The sequence below is a fragment of the Mobula hypostoma genome, chromosome 1 (genome assembly GCF_963921235.1).
Source record: "Mobula hypostoma chromosome 1, sMobHyp1.1, whole genome shotgun sequence".
NCBI classification, from domain to species: domain Eukaryota; kingdom Metazoa; phylum Chordata; class Chondrichthyes; order Myliobatiformes; family Myliobatidae; genus Mobula; species Mobula hypostoma.
In genome coordinates, this window is record NC_086097.1 from 139,063,937 (window position 1) to 139,085,634 (window position 21,698).

General features: G+C 41.0%; 1 protein-coding gene across 2 annotated transcripts in view; it reads right to left on the minus strand.

The window, feature by feature from the left end:
* The window catches only part of nudcd1 (NudC domain containing 1), a 189,632-nt gene that overhangs the window by 47,904 nt on the left and 120,030 nt on the right, over window positions 1-21,698 (minus strand). For both annotated transcript variants that reach the window (XM_063056793.1, XM_063056784.1), the window contains exons 7-8: window positions 17,357-17,501; window positions 4,789-4,914 (exon numbers count right to left, since the gene is read on the minus strand). In XM_063056793.1, coding sequence (XP_062912863.1) covers window positions 4,789-4,914; window positions 17,357-17,501 — 271 coding nt within the window. The remainder of the gene's footprint in view (window positions 1-4,788; window positions 4,915-17,356; window positions 17,502-21,698) is intronic.

Below are 21,698 nucleotides of genomic sequence, written 5' to 3' on the forward strand. Positions count from 1 at the left end.
ACAACTGAACTCGCATCTAAGCACTTTTGCTGGCAGTTTGTTTCACACTTGCACCATCCTCTGAATAAAGAAGTTCTGCCTCAGGTTCCCCTTAAATATTTCACCTTCACCTTAAACCTATGACCTCTTGTTCTAACCTCACCAATCTTAAGGGAAAAAGCCTGCATGCATTCCATAAGATATAGAAGAATTAGGCCATTTGGCCCATCTAGTCTGCTCCACCATTTCATCATGGCTAATTCAATTTTCCTCTCAGCCCCATTGCCTGCCTTCTCCCCGTATCCCTTCTTGCCCTGACCAATTAAGAATCTATCAACCCTACTCACCCAATCTATACTCCTCATAATTTTGTATACCTCTATAAGATCTCCCCTCATTCATTTCAAGAGGACTAGAACATGAAAGCAAGGATGTAACATTGAGAATTTATAAAGTACCGGCGAGGCCTCACTTGGACTATTGTGAGCAGTTTTGGGCTCCTTATCATAGAAAGGATGTGCTGAAACTGGAGAGGATTCAAAGGAGGTCCACAAAAATGATTCCAGGATTGAATGGCTTGTCATATGAAGAGCGTGCGCTGGCTCTGGGCCTGTATTCACTGGAATTCAGAAGAATGGGGGGTGACCTAATTGAAACTTTTCGAATGCTGAAAGGCCTTGATAGAGTGGATATGGAGAGGATGTTTTCAATGGTGGGAATGCCTAAGATCAGTGGACACAGCGTCAGAGTAGAGGGGCATCCTTTTAGAATGGAGATGAGGAGGAATTGTTTTAACAAGAGGATAGTGAATCTGGGAAATTCATTCCCACAGGCAGCTATGGAGGCCAAGCCTTTATGTATATTTATGACAGAGGTTAATAGGTTCTTGACTGGTCATGGCATGAAGGGTTAGGGGGGCGGGGTGGGATGGAGAGGCAGGAGACTGGGGCTGAGAGGGAAATTGAATTAGCCATGACAAAATGGAGGAAACACGAGGAAATCTGCAGATGCTGGAAATTCAAGCAACACACACACAAAATGCTGGTGGAACGCAGCAGGCCAGGCAGCATCTATAGGAAGTACAGTCGACGTTTCGGGCCAAGACCCTTCGTCAGGACTAACTGAAAGAAGAGATAGTAAGAGATTTGAAAGTGGGAGGGGGGGTGGAGATCCGAAATGATAGGAGAAGACGGGGGGGGGGGTGGAGCTAAGAGCTGGAAAGTTGATTGGCAAAAGAGATACAAGGCTGGAGACGGGAGAGGATCATGGGACGGGAGGCCTAGGGAGAAAGAAAAGGCGGGGGGAGCCCAGAAGAAGATGGAGAGCGGGCAAGGAGTTATAGTGAGAGAGACAGAGAGAGAAGAAAAAGGGAGGGGGGAGTAATTAATAAATAAATAAGGGATGGGGTAAGAAGGGGAGGAGGGGCATTAACAGAAGTTAGAGAAATCACTGTTCATGCCATCAGTTTGGAGGCTACCCAGATGGAATATAAAGTGTTGTTCCTCCAACCTGAGTGTGGCTTCATCTTGACAGTAGAGGCGGCCGTCGATTGACATATCAGAATGGGAATGGGACGTGGAATTAAAATGTGTAGCCACTGGGAGATCCTGCTTTCTCTGGCGGACAGAGCGTAGATGTTCAGCAAAACGGTCTCCCAGTCTGCGTTGGGTCTCACCAATATATAGAAGGCCGCATTGGGAGCACTGGATGCAGTATATCACCCCTGCCGACTCACAGGTGAAGTGTCACCTCAGCTGGAAGGGCCCTCCTCCCCTTCTTACCCCATCCCTTATTTATTTATTTATTCCCCCCCCCTTATTTCCTCTCACTTTTTTTCTCTCTCTGTCCCTCTCACAATCACTCCTCGCCTACTGTCCATCTTCCTCTTGCTCTCCCCTACCCCTTTCTTTCTCCCTAGGCCTCCTGTCCCCTTCTCCAGCTCTGTATCCCTTTTGCCAATCAACTTCCCAGCTCTTAGCTCCATCCCTCCCCCTCCTGTCTTCTCCTATCATTTCGGGTCTCCCCCTCCCACTTTCAAATCTCTTACTATCTCTTCTTTCAGTTAGTCCTGACGAAGGGTCTGGACCCGAAACGTCGACTGTACTTCTTCCTATAGATGCTGCCTGGCCTGCTGCGTTCCACCAGCATTTTGTATGAAATGGAGGAGCTAAAAGGTCCAATTTGCTCCTATAACTTATGGTCTTAAATATTCCTTTGGATTCATCAGTTGCGTGGAGAGGGGGAGCCTGCTGGATGGGCAACAACTTGTTCTCCATATCGTACTGCCCTGGCTTGCATGTTGACTTCAACATCTATGGTCGACCTTGATCACCAAGGCCATCAGAAAGCAGAGAATTAGGAAAAGTCAGTGTTTCTCTGGCTGGCAATCAGTGGTGAGCGTAGTGCCACAGGCTCAATGCTAATCCCTCTACTGTTCACAATACACATTCATGATTTGGAAAAGGGATCCAAATGTCACGTATCCAGGTTTGCTAATGACTCTAAATTGAGTGGAAAAGCAAATTGTGGACAGGATGCTGATAATCTGCAGGGAGAGTCAGATAGGTTAAGTGAATGGGCAAGGGTCCGGCAGATGGAGTACAAAGTTAGCACATGTGAGTTCATTCATTTTGGAAGGAAAAAAAAGAGAAAAATCAGGTAATTATTTAAATAGTGCAGAGGCACTTGGGTGCACTGATGCATGAATCACAAGAAGTTGGCTGGCATGTATAACAGGCTATCAAGAAGGCAAATGAAATGGCAGCCTTCATTGCAAGAGGGATTGAATTTAAGAGCAGGAAGATTATGCTGCAGCTATACAGTGTACTGGTGAGGCTACACCTGAAGCAGCATACAGTTCTGGTCACCTTATTTAAGAAATTATATACTGGCTTTAGAGGCAGTGTAAAGGAGGCCCACCAGGCTAATTCCGGAGATGAGGGGGTTCGTCTATGAGAAGAGACTGAATCTCTTGTGATGATATGCGATAGAATTCAGAAGAATGAGAGGGGATCTTATAGAAGCAGACACAATTATGAAAACCGATAGATATGATCAAAGCTGGAAAGTTGTTTACACTGGTAGGTAAGAGTAGAACTAAGGTACATAGTCTTAAGATATTAGATCAAAGATCTTGCACAGAGATAAGGAAGAACTGATTTTCCCAGAAAGTAAAGAATCTGTAGATTTCCCTATCTAAGGATGCAGTAATGGCTGCCTCTCTAAATATATATAAGACATAGTTAGGTTGATTTTTACATAGTAGGAGAAGTAAGTGTTATGGGGAAATGACAGGTTGGTGGAACTGAGACCACAATCAGCTGAATCACAATCTTACTGAACAGCACAGCAGACTCGATGGGCCAGATGGCCTTCAATTTCTTTTGTGTTTGTCATTTTTTTAGACTAGCCAGGGAAGAGTATATGCTGTCCCTGCTAAAGAGCTTTGCCAGTGCCATCAAACCAACCATCTGCTCCAGGCTACGCAATGTAATTGGCCCAGAATGCTTCAAAGGGCAGCATGTACGGCTCTGAGTCAGCTGGCTGCACATGCAAGTGTGTTCCAAACATTAATGCAAAGATCTATTCTAGGCTGATACTTCAAGGCCATAAGAACTACACCAGACTGTCAAAAGTGTTAACTTTAGGAGTTAGTCTCTGAGTGCCCTGCTCAATATTCACTCTAAACCCTCATCACTAAAACAGATTGTTGGGCTGTTTGTGGGAGTTTCCTCCGTGCAAATTATTTGTCATGTTTCTGCAACAAAGACTGGACCTCTAAAGCACTTATAGGTTATAGAGTACTTTGAAACTGACCGAAGTTAATGAATTAGTAAAGTCCTGGCAATTCAACACTGACATATGTGAAAATATGCAACACAGGCTAGGCTTCCGGCCAAGAATCAGAAAGGTTTGTTGCTGGAAAATTATCTGGCAATTGCTAAAGGTAGTAATAGGATTCAGAACAAGAGAAAAATGGTCAAACTTAGCTACAAAGTGACTGAAAGAATACTTGAGATAACCTCACTAGAACATAGTGAACAAAGAATATTCATCTGGACTACAACTCAAAGACTGAAAATCTGCAATATCAGTGCAGCAGAATTGATCGATAAAATCAAGAATAGCCCAGGTATAAAGGGACGAGTTATAGAAAGGATTAGAGAAGGCCAAGCTTCAGAGTAAGGGAGGATATCAAAATATATCAAATGTTAATCAGTATTCTCAGATAATTTCTTCAGAGCTAAGGAAATAGGAACAGAAGATGTCGCAATTGGCGAGGAAGAAATGGTTAATGTTTACCAAATAATGGTAAATGTTTGGCAAAATCTGTGAGGCAGGGTAACACTGGTAGAAACAGAGAAACTGCTTAGGATACAGATGAATTTTTTTAAACCACTTTGTATGAGCTTATTCTAAACAAACTTACCAACAATATTCCATCCTTCCATCCCTAGTGCTCATTCTGAAGTTGGGACTGCAGAAAGATCTAAAGATCAGCAGCAAATTTTTTCCAGAAAAGCTGAAAATAGCATTAGAACTGGGCCAGGTCTAAAAGTACTGCTTCAGTGTGGGAATTCTGAATGCAATGGCTTCTGTGACACATTTCATTCTGGTATTTGATATACAACTCATGAATAATAATGTCATAGAGAAAACATATCTGTCATTCAATGCAGACCACTTTTTAAAATGCACGCGGCATTCAATGACTTTGTGAAAGATTTAGTAGTTCATGTGTAATGAAGCTGTTAAGGGCAGCAACAACTCCCAGTTCCACCATTTATAAAACAGGTAGGTGTCTCTTACCACATGTGTTGCTTTCAGGGTGTTGCTATCAAATCGTGTTAAACTGGAGGTATCCTCGGGGAAGCGGTCACATTCTTCCAGCTCCTGAGCATTGCAGGGTTGCTTGCCTCTTTCAGGATCTGCATTCTGTCAATCAATTATACACAAGAACATAATATCAAGGCTCCAGAGTCTGCAGATATATACTGCCATGCTCTTAACACCTTACTCTTCTACAGATGGTGCTGACTATTGTTGGGTAATGCCAAGTAGTGAGTTTTAATGGGCAATCAGTCACTGATGCATCACCACTCTATCACACTGTCAAAGCACCACATACACAGTTTATAGCAGTTGCATCTTCCTGCATATAGCATGTTGAGCCATTTTACATAGATAGACATAGAATAGTACAGCACAGTACAGGTCCTTCGGCCCACAATGTTGCGCCGACCCTCAAACCCTGCCTCCCATATAAGCCCCCACCTTAGATTCTTCCATATACCTGTCTAATGATGGTTGTTTTTTGATTCACTCTAGAGTGGTGAAGGACTGCTTGCAAGTTCTCCCCCATTTAGATTTCAGTCAAAAGCAGGATCTCCAGGTCTGTACGACTCAAAACCACCTCATGCAGTGAGCAATATTGAAGACGCAATGGAGTAGGATTCTAGTATGTATCCTTAAAACACCGTAAGCATTAAATTTTTTGAAATATAATGACAAAGTTATTCCCACATTTTAACAAAGGCTGAATTAAAATCGGATTACAATGAATGACGCAGGGTGGATAAATCAGGAAATTGCATTTCCTGTTTATGTAAATAAGGACATAAGAAATGGTTGATCTTCAGACTCTGCTCTATTCATTAACCAACTTAACTCCCTTAAAAACCAGAAAGCTATCGACCTTTGCTTTGAACTTACACAATGACCGAACCTCTTTAGCTTCCTTGGGTAAAGAGTTCCAAAGATTCACCTCATTTTAGTCTAAATGGCCAATCCCTCATTTTGAGAATAACTCCGAGTTCTAGATCCCGAAGCCCCAGGAAATACTCTCTCTGCATCCGCCCGTTCAAGCTGGTAACAGTTTTGCAAGTTTCCATTAGATTACTTCTCCTTCATCTAAACTGTAGGCTGTAGACACCACACCCAGTCAATCTGTTCTCAAACAGTAAAACTTTCATCCCAGGTACCAGTCTGATGAACTTCTTCTCTAGAGAGTCTACGCTTTTTTCTTTAGGCAAGGAGATAAAAGCTATACATATTACTCCAAGGGCAGTCTTACAAGCACCATGGAGTGGTTGCACTAGCACCCAGAAACAATTTCATGTAAACTGAACAGCCACACAGGTAGAAGAGCCATTGCCACACGGTGCTGGTGGACCAGATTAGATTGTGACCTTGGGTGCTGTCTGCATGGGGTTTTCCCATTGTTTGGGGGACCAGGAGCATTGCACAGGAGCTTGCATTCCATATCCAAAAATGTTTCAGGTTGGGAGGTTAACTGGCTACTGATAATTGCCCCCAGTGGGTAGGTGAGTGGTAAAATGTGCGGGACATTAATGTGAAAATGGGGAGAATAAAATAATAGCAATAACTTTATTTATAAAGCACTTTTCATAGATGATGTAGTTTTACAATGGGATAAAAGTACAAACAAGAAAATAAAAGACAAAAATATGCTAGTTAAAAGCAAGGTTTTGAGTTGGCATTTAAAAGTGTCAACTGAGACTGCATTCCTTATAGTTTGAGGTATTGAATTTCAAGGCTTAGGAGCATAGTTTGAAAAAGCTGACCTGCCAATTATCTCTTGAGGGAGACTTTAAATTTAAGAGTCCTGAGGAAGACCTGAGAGCTTGAGAAGGATTATAAAACAAAAATGATTCTGTGACGTACTTCAGTCCCAGATCATTAAGTGCTTTAAAAATGAATTTAAAAAAAATTTAAAATCAGTTCTTAAAAAGGTACAGGAAGCCAATGCAGAGTAGCTAGTACACTAGTTATGGGAGTGATATGTTCCATCATCCTGGCTTTGGTTTAAAGTCTAGCAACAGCATTCGGAATGAGTTGAAGTTTGTCAATAGATTGCTTTGGAAGGGGTTCATAGATGGTGTCTATTTTGACGTGTTTGTTTATGGAGTTATCTGAACAGAGCCATGCTTCTAACAATTCTGTGCCTGCTTTGCGTTTGCCAGAACGTTCGCAGTGTCCCAGTTAAACCCCTAAGGGCCAAAAAAACACGAGGTAATAGAATTTAAAGGTCAACTGAAGGGACAGCCAATCAGGACTGAAACAGGCGAACAGGAGGGGGGGCTATATAAACGCGAGCACTCCCAGAGAGAAACAACAACTACACATTGCGGATGTCACCTCGACTTCTGATGAAACATCTACAAGCTAACTGCCAAGCTTGGCGAACACCACAACATCAGGTACGTTGTATCTCTTAGAAAACTGGTTTCCAAGACACAAAAATAAATTTCTCTAAGATATCTGAACAAAACCAATTTATGGCACTACCAGTGAGGCCAATGTATTTCTCAAGGTGATTAAGGAGAATGTAGTGGTCAATTGTGTCAAGAGCTGCACAAGATCTGGAAGAATTAGAATTGAAACTCTGTTGGCATCAGTGCTGAGCCCAGGTCGCTGACAATGTTGCTCAGGGCCATCTCTGTGCCATGGCTTGCCCTACAATCAGACTGAAATTATTCTGGAATATTGTTCTCATTCAGAAAATTGTTGAGTTAGTTGAAAATTACTTTCTCAAGAATCTTGCCCAGGAAGGGAAGATTGGATATAGGCCTGTAGTTAGTTAGTACTTCACTATCAAGGTTTGACTTTTTAAGTAGGAGTTTGACAGCCGCAGTTTTGAAGGCATCTGGAAAAACTCCAGTTTCAAGGGATATGTTAATAATTTTCCTAACAGAATCGAAAACACTATTAAAAGAGTCCTTAAAAAGTTTAGTAGAGACAGAGTTGAGACAACAAGTAGATGGCTTGCTCTTTGTTACAATCTTAAAGAGTTCGGAATCAGAAATATTTCTAAATTTCGACATGGTTACCATCTTTTTAAGAGGTTGGTTGTAGAGTTACCAGTATCTGTAGCTATACTCTCCCTAATGGAAGTAATTTTATTGATAAATTGCAAAATCCTCACATTTTGTGGCAGATGGTCGACTGGGAACATCATAGGTTGGGCACGGTTGAACAGTTGGTTTATAGTTGAGAACAATATTCTTGAATGACCACTATTCTCCATAATAATCTTGGAGAAATAGGCTTTTCTTGCAGAGAGGTGCCTACGTTTTCCTTGAAAATATTATAGTGGACTTCTAGTTCAGTTTTCCTTCATTTTCTCTCAGCTACTCTGCATGATCAGAATTCATGTACAGAATTGTTTAACCATAGAACCATAGAAACTACAGCACAGAAACAGGCCCTTTCGCCCTTCTTGGCTATGCCGAACCATTTTCTGCCTAGTCCCACTGACCTGCACACGGACCATATCCCTCCATACACCTCCCATCCATGTATCTGTCCAATTTATTCTTAAATGTTAAAAAAGAACCCGCATTTACCACCTCGTCTGGCAGCTCATTCCATACTCCCACCACTCTCTGTGTGAAGAAGCCCCCCACCAATGTTCCCTTTAAACTTTTCCCCCCTCACCCTTAACCCATGTCCTCTGGTTTTTTTCTCCCCTTGCCTCAGTGGAAAGCTTGCATTCACTCTAGCTATACCCATCATAATTTTATATACCTCTATCAAATCTCCCCTCATTCTTCTACGCTCCAGGGAATAAAGTCCTAACCTATTCAACCTTTCTCTGTAACTGAGTTTCTCAAGTCCTGGCAACATCCTTGTAAACCTTCTCTGCACTCTTTCAACCTTATTTATATCCTTCCTGTAATTTGGTGACCAAAACTGAACACAATACTCCAGATTCGGCCTCACCAATGCCTTATACAACCTCATCATAACATTCCAGCTCTTATACTCAATACTTTGATTAATAAAGGCCAATGTACCAAAAGCTCTCTTTACGACCCTATCTACCTGTGACGACACTTTCAGGGAATTTTGTATCTGTATTCCCAGATCCCTCTGTTCCACTGCACTCCTCAGTGCCTTACCATTAACCCTGTATGTTCTACGTTGGTTTGTCCTTCCAACGTGCAATACCTCACACTTGTCAGTATTAAACTCCATCTGCCATTTTTCAGCCCATTTTTCCAGCTGGTTCAAGTCCCTCTGCAGGCTCTGAAAACCTTCCTCACTGTCTACTACACCTCCAATCTTTGTATCATCAGCAAACTTGCTGATCCAATTTACCACATTATCATCCAGATCATTGATATAGATGACAAATAACAATGGACCCAGCACTGATCCCTGTGGCACACCACTAGTCACAGGCCTCCACTCAGAGAAGCAATTCTCTACCACCACTCTCTGGCTTCTTCCATCGAGCCAATGTCTAATCCAATTTACCACCTCTCCATGTATACATAGCGACTGAATTTTCCTAACTAACCTCCCATGCGGGACCTTGTCAAAGGCCTTACTGAAGTCCATGTAGACAATATCCACTGCCTTCCCTTCATCCACTTTCCTGGTAACCTCCTCGAAAAACTCCAACAGATTGGTCAAACATGACCTACCACGCACAAAGCCATGTTGACTCTCCCTAATAAGCCCCCGTCTATCCAAATGCTTGTAGATTCTGTCTCTTAGTACTCCCTCCAATAACTTACCTACTACTGACGTTAAACTCACCGGCCTATAATTTCCCGGATTACTTTTCGATCCTTTTTTAAACAACGGAACAACATGAGCCACTTTCCAATCCTCTGGCACTTCACCCGTAGACAGCGACATTTTAAATATTTCTGCCAGGGCCCCCGCAATTTCAACACTAGTCTCCTTCAAGGTCCCAGGGAACACTCTGTCAGGTCCTGGGGATTTATCCACTTTAATTTTCCTCAAGACAGCAAGCACCTCCTCCTTTCCAATCTGTACAGTTTCCATGGTCTCACTACTTGATTCCCTCAATTCCATAGATTTCACGCCAGCTTCCTTAGTAAATACAGACGCAAAAAACCTGTTTAAGATCTCCCCCACTTCCTTTGGTTCCGCACAAAGCCGACCACTCTGATCTTCAAGAGGACCAATTTTATCCCTTACAATCCTTTTGCTCTTAATATACTTGTAAAAACTCTTTGGATTATCCGTCACTTTGACTGCCAAGGCAACCTCATGTCTTCTTTTTGCCCTCCTGATTTCTTTCTTAAGTATTTTCTTGCACTTCTTATACTCCTCAAGCACCTGATTTACCCCCTGTTTCCTATACATTTCATACAACTCCCTCTTCTTCTTTATCAGAGTTGCAATATCCCTTGAGAACCAAGGTTCCTTATTCCTATTCAATTTGCCTTTAATCCTGACAGGAACATACAAACTCTGCACTCTCAAAATTTCCCCTTTGAAGGCTTCCCACCTACCAATCACATCTTTGCCAGAGAACAACCTGTCCCAATCCACGCTTTTTAGATCCTTTCTCATTTCTTCAAATTTGGCCTTCTTCCAGTTCAGAACCTCAACCCTAGGACCAGATCTATCCTTATCCATGATCAAATTGAAACTAATGGTGTTATGATCACTGGAACCAAAGTGCTCCCCTACACAGACTTCTGTCACTTGCCCTAATTCGTTTCCTAACAGGAGATCCAATATTGCATCCCCTCTAGTTGGTCCCTCTATACATTGATTTAGAAAACTTTCCTGAACACATTTTACAAACTCTAAACCATCTAGACCCCTAACAGTATGGGAGTCCCAATCAATGTATGGAAAATTAAAATCCCCTACCACCACAACTTTATGTTTCCTGCAGTTGCCTGCTATCTCTCTGCAGATTTGCTCTTCCAAAACTCGTTGACTGTTGGGTGGTCTGTGATACAATCCCACTAATGTGGCCATACCTTTCCTGTTTCTCAGCTCCACCCATAAGGGCTCAGTAGACAAGCCCTCTAATCTGTCCTGCCTGAGCACTGCTGTAATATTTTCCCTAACAAGCAATGCCCACCTTTCATTCCTCTGCCTCGATCACATCTGAAACATCGGAACCCTGGAATATTAAGCTGCCAGTCCTGCCCCTCCTGTAGCCAAGTTTCACTAATTGCTACAACATCATAATTCCACGTGTCAATCCACGCCCTCAACTCATCCGCCTTCCCCGCAATACTCCTAGCATTGAAATATATACACCTCAGAAGATTTTTACCACCACTCACAACCTTTCTATCAGCGGATTTGCTTAAACTTTCAACATCATTTATTTTCACCCCAGCCACACTGTCAGCTCTGGCACTCTGGTTCCCATCCCCCTGCAAATCATGGTGATGTTTTGTGAAGCAATTTCTTTTTAACCCTAAGTGGAGCCACTGTGTTTAATATCCTTGCCAAATTATTGTTGAAAGAATCACCCATTTTATTTACTGAGTTTAAGTCACATGGGTTAGATAAACTAGCCAGCTCAGAGAATTTAAGCTGCATTGCAGCATTAAGAAACTACTTTTATAACTGTAATTTGTTTCGTGGTCTTGGTTCCAGGCAGGAGGGCATCAAAAAGTACACAAAAATGATCAGAGAAAGCGGTATCAGACAGAAAGACAATAATAATATTTAACCCTTTTGTCATTACTAAATCAAGTGCATTTCCAAGTCAATTGATGGGCTCAGAGGCATGCTAGGTAAGATCTAGCCTGCTTAGTAAGCTCATGAATTCAGCTGCCATAGAGGTCATATTTGAGAAATAATTAATTTGAATACTAAAATCACTAGAGATGAGAATCCTGTCATTGTTCAATGTAATAGAGTTTACATAATATAATTTATGTGTGTTTTTCGTCTTGGATGTGATTTTGGAACTATTGGAGTCTGTGATTTTCTGTTTGGAGATCGTTTGGGTGTTCCAGCACTCTGCAGTCTCTGAGAGGATTCTAGAAGGCAGAGGCAGCATACGAGAATCTCGTGGCAGGCAAATCATGGGACGGGCACAAGCCGACGTTTGACTTCATTTCGCCGATTATAGCTTTCAATGTGCGCCAATTAAAGCGATGAGGGAGACTGTAACATCGAGGCAATGCCGGTTGCCTGTCTTTTGCTCTGCTACCGGAGAGGGAAACCCTGCCTCTGCGCCCGGAGAATGTTAGCCCGGTATTTGACAAGGACATGGACTACAGACTTTTAAAAAATCTTACGGGTTTTTTTTATATTCTGTGTTTTTCAGCCAATCTTTCTCGTTTTTTTTTAAACTGCAGGGAGGGGCCATTTGGAGATTGATGATCATGCTGCCTTTCTTTTCTTTTTTCTGTCTTGTGGCTACCTGGGGAAGAAGAATGGCAGAGTTGAATACTTTGATAATAAATGAACCTTTGAAGAGAGGATAAGAGCTCTGAGGATTCCAAGTGAAAACAGGCACTGGCAATAAATGATAACACAGAGGACAGGATCTGTACCTCAAATTCTAAGCGTATTTATCTGAAAACTTGAAAATAATTTTGACAGACAGTAGATTGCACCTAAAATGCCTTTTGAACGTGATGGCAAGCCCACCACCTCGCCCACTAGGCCCTGGTACAAACTGTCACAGTCAGAGGGACACAGTTCAGATAACTGGCTGTGTTTGTTTGGTTTTAACCAGGTCTCAGTTAAGAACATAAAATCAAGGTCTGTAGAGGTAATAAAATTGGTTAAGAAAGAAGTCTTATTTGAAAGGGATCTCACACTTAAACAAGCCAGCTTAAACAGCGTAGCTTGGAGTGGTGCAACAGGGGAGGGAGATTTTCAGAGTAGAAGGACATTTCTGTTAACATCTGTCCAGTGAATAGGATGTATAACATTTGCAGAACTGCTGGACTGTACGGAGGAAGAGTAGTTAAGAAAGCATCACACATACCATTGATTGTAAATAGTCATACACATGGGTTTGCAGGGTGCAGACAATTGAGAAAGCTCAATTTGATTGTATCAGAAAGGATCTGGCAAGTGTGCACTTGGACAGGTTGTTTTCTGGCAAAGGTGTACTTGGTAAGTGGGAGGCCTTCAAAAGTGAAATTTTGAGAGTACAAAGCTTGTATGTGCCCGTCAGAATAAAAGACTAGGAGAACAGGTTGAGGGAACCTTGGTTTTTGGGAGATATTAAGGCCCTGGTTAAGAAAAAAAAAAGGAGATGCATAGTTGATATAGGTAGGTAGGAACAAATAAGGTACATGAGGAGCATAAGAAATGCAAGAGAACAGCTAAAGGAATCAGGAGGGCTAAATGAAGGCATGAGATTGCCCTAGCAGACAAGCTGAAGGAGAATCCTAAGGGATTCTACAATTATGTTAGGAGCAAAAGGATTGCAAGGGACAAAATTGGTCCTCTAGAAGATCAGAATGGTAATCTATGTGTGGAGCCAAGAGATGGGGGAGACCTTAAGTGAATTTTTAAGTGAATCTGTATTTACTCAGGAAGCAGACACAGAGTCTATAAAAGTAAGGCAAAGTGGCATCGACTTCATGGACCCCATACAGATTACAGAGGAGGATGTGTTTGCTGTCTTGAGTTAAATCGGGGTGGACAAATCCCCAAGGTCTGACAAGATGTTCCCTCGGACTCTGTGGGAGGCAAATCCAGAAATGCGGGGGCCAGAGCATTGATATTTAAATCATCCTTAGTGGCAGGTGAGGTATCCGAGGTTTGGAGGATAGCTAATGTTGTTCCACTGTTTAAAAAAGGCTCTAAGAATAAACTATGAAATTACAGGCTGGTGAGCCCGACACCAGTAGTGGGAAAGTTATTGGAAGGTATTTGAAGGGACCAGATATGAGTATTTAGATAGGGATTGATTAGGGATCATCAGCAGAGCTTTGTGCATGATATGTCATGCCTAACCAATCTTCCAGAGTCTTTTGAAGATATTACCTAGAAGCAAGGCAGTGGACTTGTCTACATGGACTTCAGCAAAGCATTTAAGAAGGTTCAGTCGACTGACACTCAAGATGTGGTAGTAAAATGGATGAGGCATTGGTTTTGAGGGAGAAGCCAGAGAGTGGTAGCAGATGGTTGCCTCTCTGACTAGAGGCTTGTGACTAGTGAAGTGCCACAGGGATCGGTGCCGGGTCTGTTGCTGCTTGTCATCTACAACAACAATTTGGTTCACTCAGAGGGTGGTGAGAGTGTGGGATGCAATTTTGATTGCAAGGTTTAAGAGGAGTTTGGATGGGGGGGGGGATGAAGGGCTGCGGTCTGGGTGCAGGTCGATGGAACTGGGCAGTTTAAATGATTTGGCATGAGCTAGATGGGCCAAAAGGCCCATTTCTACCTGCAGTTCTCTATGACTCTGCACCCTCCTCAGAAAGTAAAGGCATTGGTGAGCTTTCTTGACTGTGTATGTGTTCTGGGACCATGAGAGGTTGAGTGTGATGTGCAGTTCCAGAAGTTTAAAACTGCTTGCAGTTTCCACTGCTGTGTCACCAAGGTAAAGAGGGGTGTGAGTGATGCACATTCTCCTGAATTCAATAATCATCTCCTTTGTCCTGTCGACACTGAGAAAGAGGCACCAGGCCTCGAGCTCTTCCACCTTCTCTCTGTAGGTTGTCTCATCATTATTGGTGATGAGCCCCACCATCACCATGTCAACGGCAAACTTGACTATGTGATTGCTCGGGTGTTTGGTCATGCAAATACGTGTGAGCAGAGTGTACAGCAGTGGGCTCAGCACACATCCCTGAGGGGGCACCCGTGTTGAGGATGATGGAGAGGAAGGAGCGGTTATGCATCCTGAGGCCTGTTCGTTAGGAAGTCCAACACCCAGTTGCACAGTGGTGTATTGAGACTGAGGAGTAGGAGTTTGATCACCAAGGTCTGTGGGACAACAGTGTTGAATGCCAAACTGAAATCCAGAAACAGCATTTTGACATAAGCATCCTTATTTTCTCAGGGTGTTTGGACCAGGTGCAAGACGGATGCTACAGCATCTGTCAGAGAATGGTTCTCTCGGTAAGCACATTGGCGAGTGTCCAGTGTGGCAGCAGTGAAGCTTTTGATATGTGCCATTACCAGGAACAGTTCAAAGCACTTCATGCTGATTGACATCAGTACCACTGGGCACTGTCAATATAGTAATTGTTGCAGACATCATTGCCCTTGTACCAAAATTCTCAATTAAAAATCCCGTGGTGAACAATCACTATCCCAACTGCAAATTTATCCTTAGCCCATTTAAATGCTATTCTTGCTTTGTTTTGTTGCTACCTGCTACCCATTCTACCTCATCTTTATTGTATTTTTAGGGAGAATCTGTGCATTAGAGGCAATGCCAGCATTTACTGTCTACCCTGAATTACCCTTCAACTGATTAGCTTGCTAGTTACCACAGAGTAAATCACACTGGTGGATCGGGTAATTTAAAGATATTGTGCCAACGCTGTACTGAGAATGTAACTTTAAGGAGTTTATTTTACCTTATTTAATATCTGGCTATATCACATCTACTGCATTATTTATTCTTACTTGTCAGTGCATCTTCAATAAATTCACCAAGGTTTATCAACCCCAACTTTTCCTTTTTAAATCTAGGCTGATTATATATTGTACCTTCAGTTTCTGGATACTACCATAGGAATCAATCTTATATACAAATTTTACCAAGGTATTAAAGGCTAAAGCAGGATATATTAATACAGTAGCTTACTTTTTAAAACACTGTTTAACAAACAGTTGCTCAGTTTATGAGGCTTGTGATAAAAGAGGTCACAAACCTGGTTTTGGGTGGGATACAGCAGTGAGGCTGTAAGATTTGTTGAATCTGTGCTCTAACTGCAATGTTTGTAGAAAACAAAAGCTCAGTCTTTTACACCTCAATCCCGTCTTCAGACATTAAGAGACTCACCTTGCAATTACTCTTAAAAATGACTGTGAACTCATTCATAGAAACAGTCATTTTACAGAAGACACAGACCTTGATGCATTGATAGAATTAGAACAAATAATAATCCACACTTGTAAAGCCACAGTGCAGAAACTGATGCTTGTTAACAGGACACAGCTCACTTCCTCATGAGAAAAATTGTTATGCCAACAATCAGTGATTAAATTAGATCATGTTGATAAAGAAATTTTACACCTACTACTATGTCTTCAGTATAACTATCAAATATAAAAATATAAGCCAAATGTTCCAATTTCTGTTCTTCTTATGAAACACCCTTAAACATTGTTTACACACGAAATTGTGCAGATGCTGGAGATCAAAACCACACACGGAAAATGCTGGAGGAACTCAGCAGCTCAGACAGAATCTATAGAAATGAACAGTCAGCATTTTGGGCTGAGACCCTTCTTCAGGGGAAGAAAAGAAGGGGGAAGACACAAGAATAAAAAGTTGTGGGGGGGGGGAGGAGGATAACTAGAAGATAACAGGTGAAGCCAGGAGGGTATGAAAGATGAAAGGACTGCACAGGAAGGAATCAGAGAGGAGAGTGGACCATAGGAGTAAGGAAGAAGGAGAGGCACCGGGGGAGGTGATGGGCAAGTGAAAAGGGGTAAGAGGGCAGAGTGGGGAATAGAACATGGAAAGGGAGAGGGAAAAAGAGTTTACCAGAAGGAGAAATCTGTGTTTATGCCATCAGGTTGGAGGCTACCCAGATGAAATATAAGGTGCTGCTCCTCCACCCTGAGAATGGCCACATTGAGGCACAAGTGCAGGCCATGGAATGACATGTTGGAATGGGAATGGGAATAGAAATAGGAATTAAAATGGTTGGCCACTGGGAAATTCTGCTTTTGGTGGATAGAGCAGAGGTGCTCGACAAAGTGGCCCCCCAATTTATGACCAGTCTCATCAAAATAGAGCAGCCCGCATTAGGAGTACCGGATACAATAGACGACCCCAATAGATTCACAGGTGAAGTGTTGCCTCACCTGAAAGGACTGTCTGGACCGTGGATGGAAGTGAGGGAGAAGGTGAATGGGCAGGTGCAGCACTTTGGCCGCTTTTAAACATTGTCCATTTTCTAATCTTCTTTCTTCCACTGTAAGCACCTGTGGCTCTGTGAAGGACTGTTTGTAGCTAAATTACAAGCTTAAAACTATTTTTGCAAAGCCACAACCCATTCTGCTACCATTTGCCCTTTGCTTTATCAGCAAGAATAACTTTTATGTACAACTTCCTGTCCTGTACTAAGAATACAAAGCTTTTTTTAATATATTAAGCTGCTATAGTGTGTTCTACTGCATGCTTCAAGATCCACATCATCCCAATAAATTCATGCAAGATTATAATTAGATTCTGATAGTCCCACTTGCGATCTACGTAGTAAATGTATTCTTCATTAGTAAAAGCATGAATCAACCTAAAACTTGGAATAATAATGCATAAATGGTAAGAATGCAAATTAGTCCAAGGGTTTTACTTAGAAAGGACCATTCTAAACTTGAAAATCACGAACAATGGTGTGCTTAAAGAAACAGGGTTACACCACCTTACCAGATAGACATACATGTTGGAGATTACAACAAAGTTTTGAAGTGATTTATTTACCAGTTCTTCAGAGGTTAGGTTTAATAAACGTTCATTCAGTTCAGATGTTTGACTAGGATTCACGATGCATTCACCTCCTCTGTCACCAATGACTACTTCTGGCCACATCACTCCTTTATTCTTCTTTATCATGAGAATTTCTAACCTACAGGGATCACATAGATAAGTGATTAATAATTTTAATTCAAAAGTGCAGGTCAGAATGAAGAAATTAATAAGAACAAGGTAAACACCGGCATAAGAGACTAAACTGCAGAAAGTACAACATACATTTAAAAGTTCAAATGGCAGTAAAATTAAGTATCATGCTCACAGTAAATCATGAACAGTGGTTATGCAGAAAAAAAACCAAAAACACACACAAACAAATTGAAAAATACATTTAGTAATGATAAAAATTTGAACCAAGAAATGAAATGTCACTAGAGAGATTCCAGGGATTGTGGATTTGTCATTTGCGGAGCGATTATGCACATCAAACCTACGTGCAGAAGAATGAGAATCGAACACATTGAAACATATCTGACAGGGAAGATGTAAATTTGTTGTTTCCCCAAGCTGGGGTATCAAGTATCGAGACATTATAGTTTTAAAACATGCAGTCCGCATTCAGAAAAGAGGTGATCAGAAATCTCTTCACAGGATGATGAATCTTTAGTCACTATCTTAAAACGAGGCTGGAATGAATTATGAAAGAGCTTAGGTGGTCTCAGAATCAAAGTTACCATAAACTCTTCCACATCAACAATGCTGCAGAGCACTTGAAACAACCACACCACCCTCACCACAAACTGCTGATGCAGATTCCAGTATTTTCAATCTTTTGTATCCTCTCACCACGTCACATTGACCTAGGACACCCAAGGAGGGTGGTTTTACTTCTGCTCTGGAAGACAACATTTCTGAGAGCAGTTCTCCCATGGTGCTATTCTGGAGAATGAAAACACTTTGCGTTCAAGTTTTACTTCACAACCAAAAAGACAATGGAGGTTCAGTTGTTAACTATGCATATTAAATACAAAGATCCCTACATTTTTTGATATTTAGGGCATCAGGGGAAATGGAGTCAGTCTGGGAAAGTAGCGGTGAAGTAAAAGATCAGCCATAACTTACCGAATGGTAGAGCAGGCCAGAGAGTTGAATGGCTTCATTTCTTATGAGCCATAGATCACAAAAATAATAACAATAAAAGGAATTATATAATAGATATTTTGCACAAATTATGGAGTGTGATCTATCTATAACTAAAATACAAAGCAGGTAAAGAAACCTGCAAAATTCAGCTTTTCATTGCAATCATCTTCTGCCAGTTTATTCAGTTTTAAGTATTCTCTAGAGGGAATGAATTCAAGATTTCCAAACACTCCTGCAAGAACCTTAAAATGGATTTAATAAATTCTCGATACAATCATGCGTCAACTCTGTCAAGCCAGTAACTATTTCCATTTTCTAGGTGACATGTAGCTGCACTCACTGGAGGCTGTTTTTTGCCATTGGTTTCAGTGGTTTTGTGACTCAGTAGTAACTTAAATGGGCATTGTAGATAGACATACATGCATATTTTTGCATTTTTACAGATGCACATTGCCCAACCCAGCCGACTGCACCAAAGTAGTAAACCATTTTTTTTAAAGATCTATTCACTTCATTGTTGGCATCAATAATCATTTCCTTTGCTCAAACAACAGCAGCTCTCATCCATATTTTGTAGCATAATTAAATCATTAATAGCACATTTCCCAAGGCAGCATTTACCCACATCTTCTACGTCACTACTAAGTAGCCTCCAATTTGTTACAGTGCTAAAGGTGACTAACAGGGAGTCAGCATTATGTACTGCAGATCAAGATGATAATAACACCTCAGACTTGTGTATTGGACAATGGATTACTGACTATGATGTGAATGCAGTCCTCTGCAGTTCAGAATCAGATTGATTATCACTGTCTTAGATAATATGAAATTTGCTGTTTTGTAACAGTAGAACAGTGCAAAGCCATAATATTACTATGAAGTAAGGAATAAGGAAGCAGCAATCATGAAATCTGATGGTGGAGGGTGCCGTGTATTTAATGTTTCAGCAATATTGTAAACATGTTGTTTGATAAAGCATTCTTGTTTGCTAAAAGTAAAGTTAGACTCGCATTTCCAGCTCTCTTGTCTTCCTTTCAATTAGTTTTTGTTTTGGAATTACAAAACATAACAGTGGCGACAAATAAGTTTTAAATGAACCTGAGGTGACTACTACCTGTTGAAGCACAACAGGATGTTCAAGTTTAAAAAAAGAGCACGACGAGAAACAGTTGAGTTAAAAAAAAGTGCAACACATTTCCTTCGCAAAAGGAATGACAAATAAGTTTTTTTTAAAAAGCAGAAGATGGAAGAGTAGAGAGGGGAGGGGGAAAGAGGGGGGAGGGGGAAAGTAAGTACCAGGTGATAATTTTAAAAAAGAGCAGAAAATGCTAGCTATGTCAGAAGGATTACACAACAGATAACTGGATATTGTATACAGAATAGATTGAGCAGTATTTTAAAATACATGGAGTAGCCAATGAGAAGTACCAGTTCTGCTGTGTGCATTGGCTTTAAAGGCATAGTTTATTGCAAAGTTTAATTGCTCCAACCAAACCAGCCAAAATGAGCTTGCTGATATTGAGAAAGTAATACAAGAACACTTAAAACCGAAGCCATTGTTGATTGCAAAAAGCTTTAAGTTTCATAAGTGGATCGAAAGGAAGGGGAGTATGTGGCTGAAATGAAGAGATTGTCTGAGCATTGTCAATTGAATAATGGGCTTAATGATGCACTGAGAGATCATTTAGTTTGTGGAATCTTACAAGAAAGCATTCAAAAACAGCCCTAACTCACATTTAAAAGAGTTGAAACTCTATCAATGCAAACAGCAGACAGAGGTGCAATTGAAATGCAGTCAGGAATGAGAGTGAATGTAAACAAAATTGCAATATCTAAACAGAAACCGCCTGGCTGAACAACTTGTGTTACCATTGTGGCAAGGGCTCACATACACCAGACCAATGCAGGTTTAAAGCAGAATGCAGAAAATGCAACAGAATAGGTCACATACGAAGAGCATGTTAGACGGACAAAAATAAATGGACTGCATAGGGAAGAGAAAAAGAAAAAATCAAGATGCAGTTTTAAAGAGTACCAATTTGTGTGCTGTTGATAAAAAAATCTAATAATGATTAGAGAGACACATGACTCAGTAATCTTGAGATTTATAATGTGAAAAGTAACAATAGACCGACAATACGACTTACACTAGAAGTGAAAAGCAAATTAATTAAAATAGAATTGGGACACTGGCTCAACTGCTTCAGTCATTCCACAAAATGAGTTTGAACTGTATTTCAAAGACAGTGAAATAAATCCAATTAATAACTTATAATGGAGAAAAGATAACTCCGACAGGAATGACATCTATAAAAGTAAAATATAACAACCAACTTGTATGTGGTAAAAACAGGAGGGACAACATTGTGGAGACATGAGTGGCTGAAACAACTACAATTTCATTGGAAATCTTTCCACCATTTGCATGCCACATCCCCTCTATTAGAGTGAGCTGAAAGCAAATTAAGAAAGGTACTGGATGATATCAAAGCTGTCTCCAAGCTGTACACCAGGAACCGTTGCCCAACAGTGAGCCAACAGGTACTGCTGCCAACCTCTGTGCCTCTGGTTGGAAAGCATATTGGACGGACGATGGTGCTTAGAAGAATTGTGAAAGTAACAAAAGCAATGAACCAACTACAACAGTTTTTGTAGGCAACATATCTGAAAAAGTTCATGATATGTTAATTAGGTAGTTACTTACAAAATGTGGCTAGGGTTTAAGTTGGATGAGAATTCAAGGAGCTTCAAGAAGGTTGCAAGCATTTAGCTTTTGTGAGTATAAAGAACCAGATTCTACTCTGCGTGCATTAAAGTTATTACATAAACTTCAAGTGGGAGACGAAAAACTGTAAAAGTAGATGCAAAGACTAAAAAGAAAAGGAGACAATGGAGAGATGTAAATAAGTGACTCATCAGGTGATGTTGCGGATGAGGAAATTAAGAGAAATCAGATCGAAAAGGGAGAAATAAAAGGATTAATAAGAAATTACTTCAGTGAACTAAATGCACCTTCTTAAGACCAAGATGGCCATCCCAAAAAGAAGATAAAGGAAAAGAAAGAGAAGAATGACATAAGTGCTATAGAAATGGAAGAGGATAAACACCCAATTTCTCAAGAAATTAGCAAATTCAGAGATATTCACAAGAAACTAAAAGAAAAAAGATGGGAAAAAGACAAGAAGTTGAAAAGGAGAGAAGAGATAGA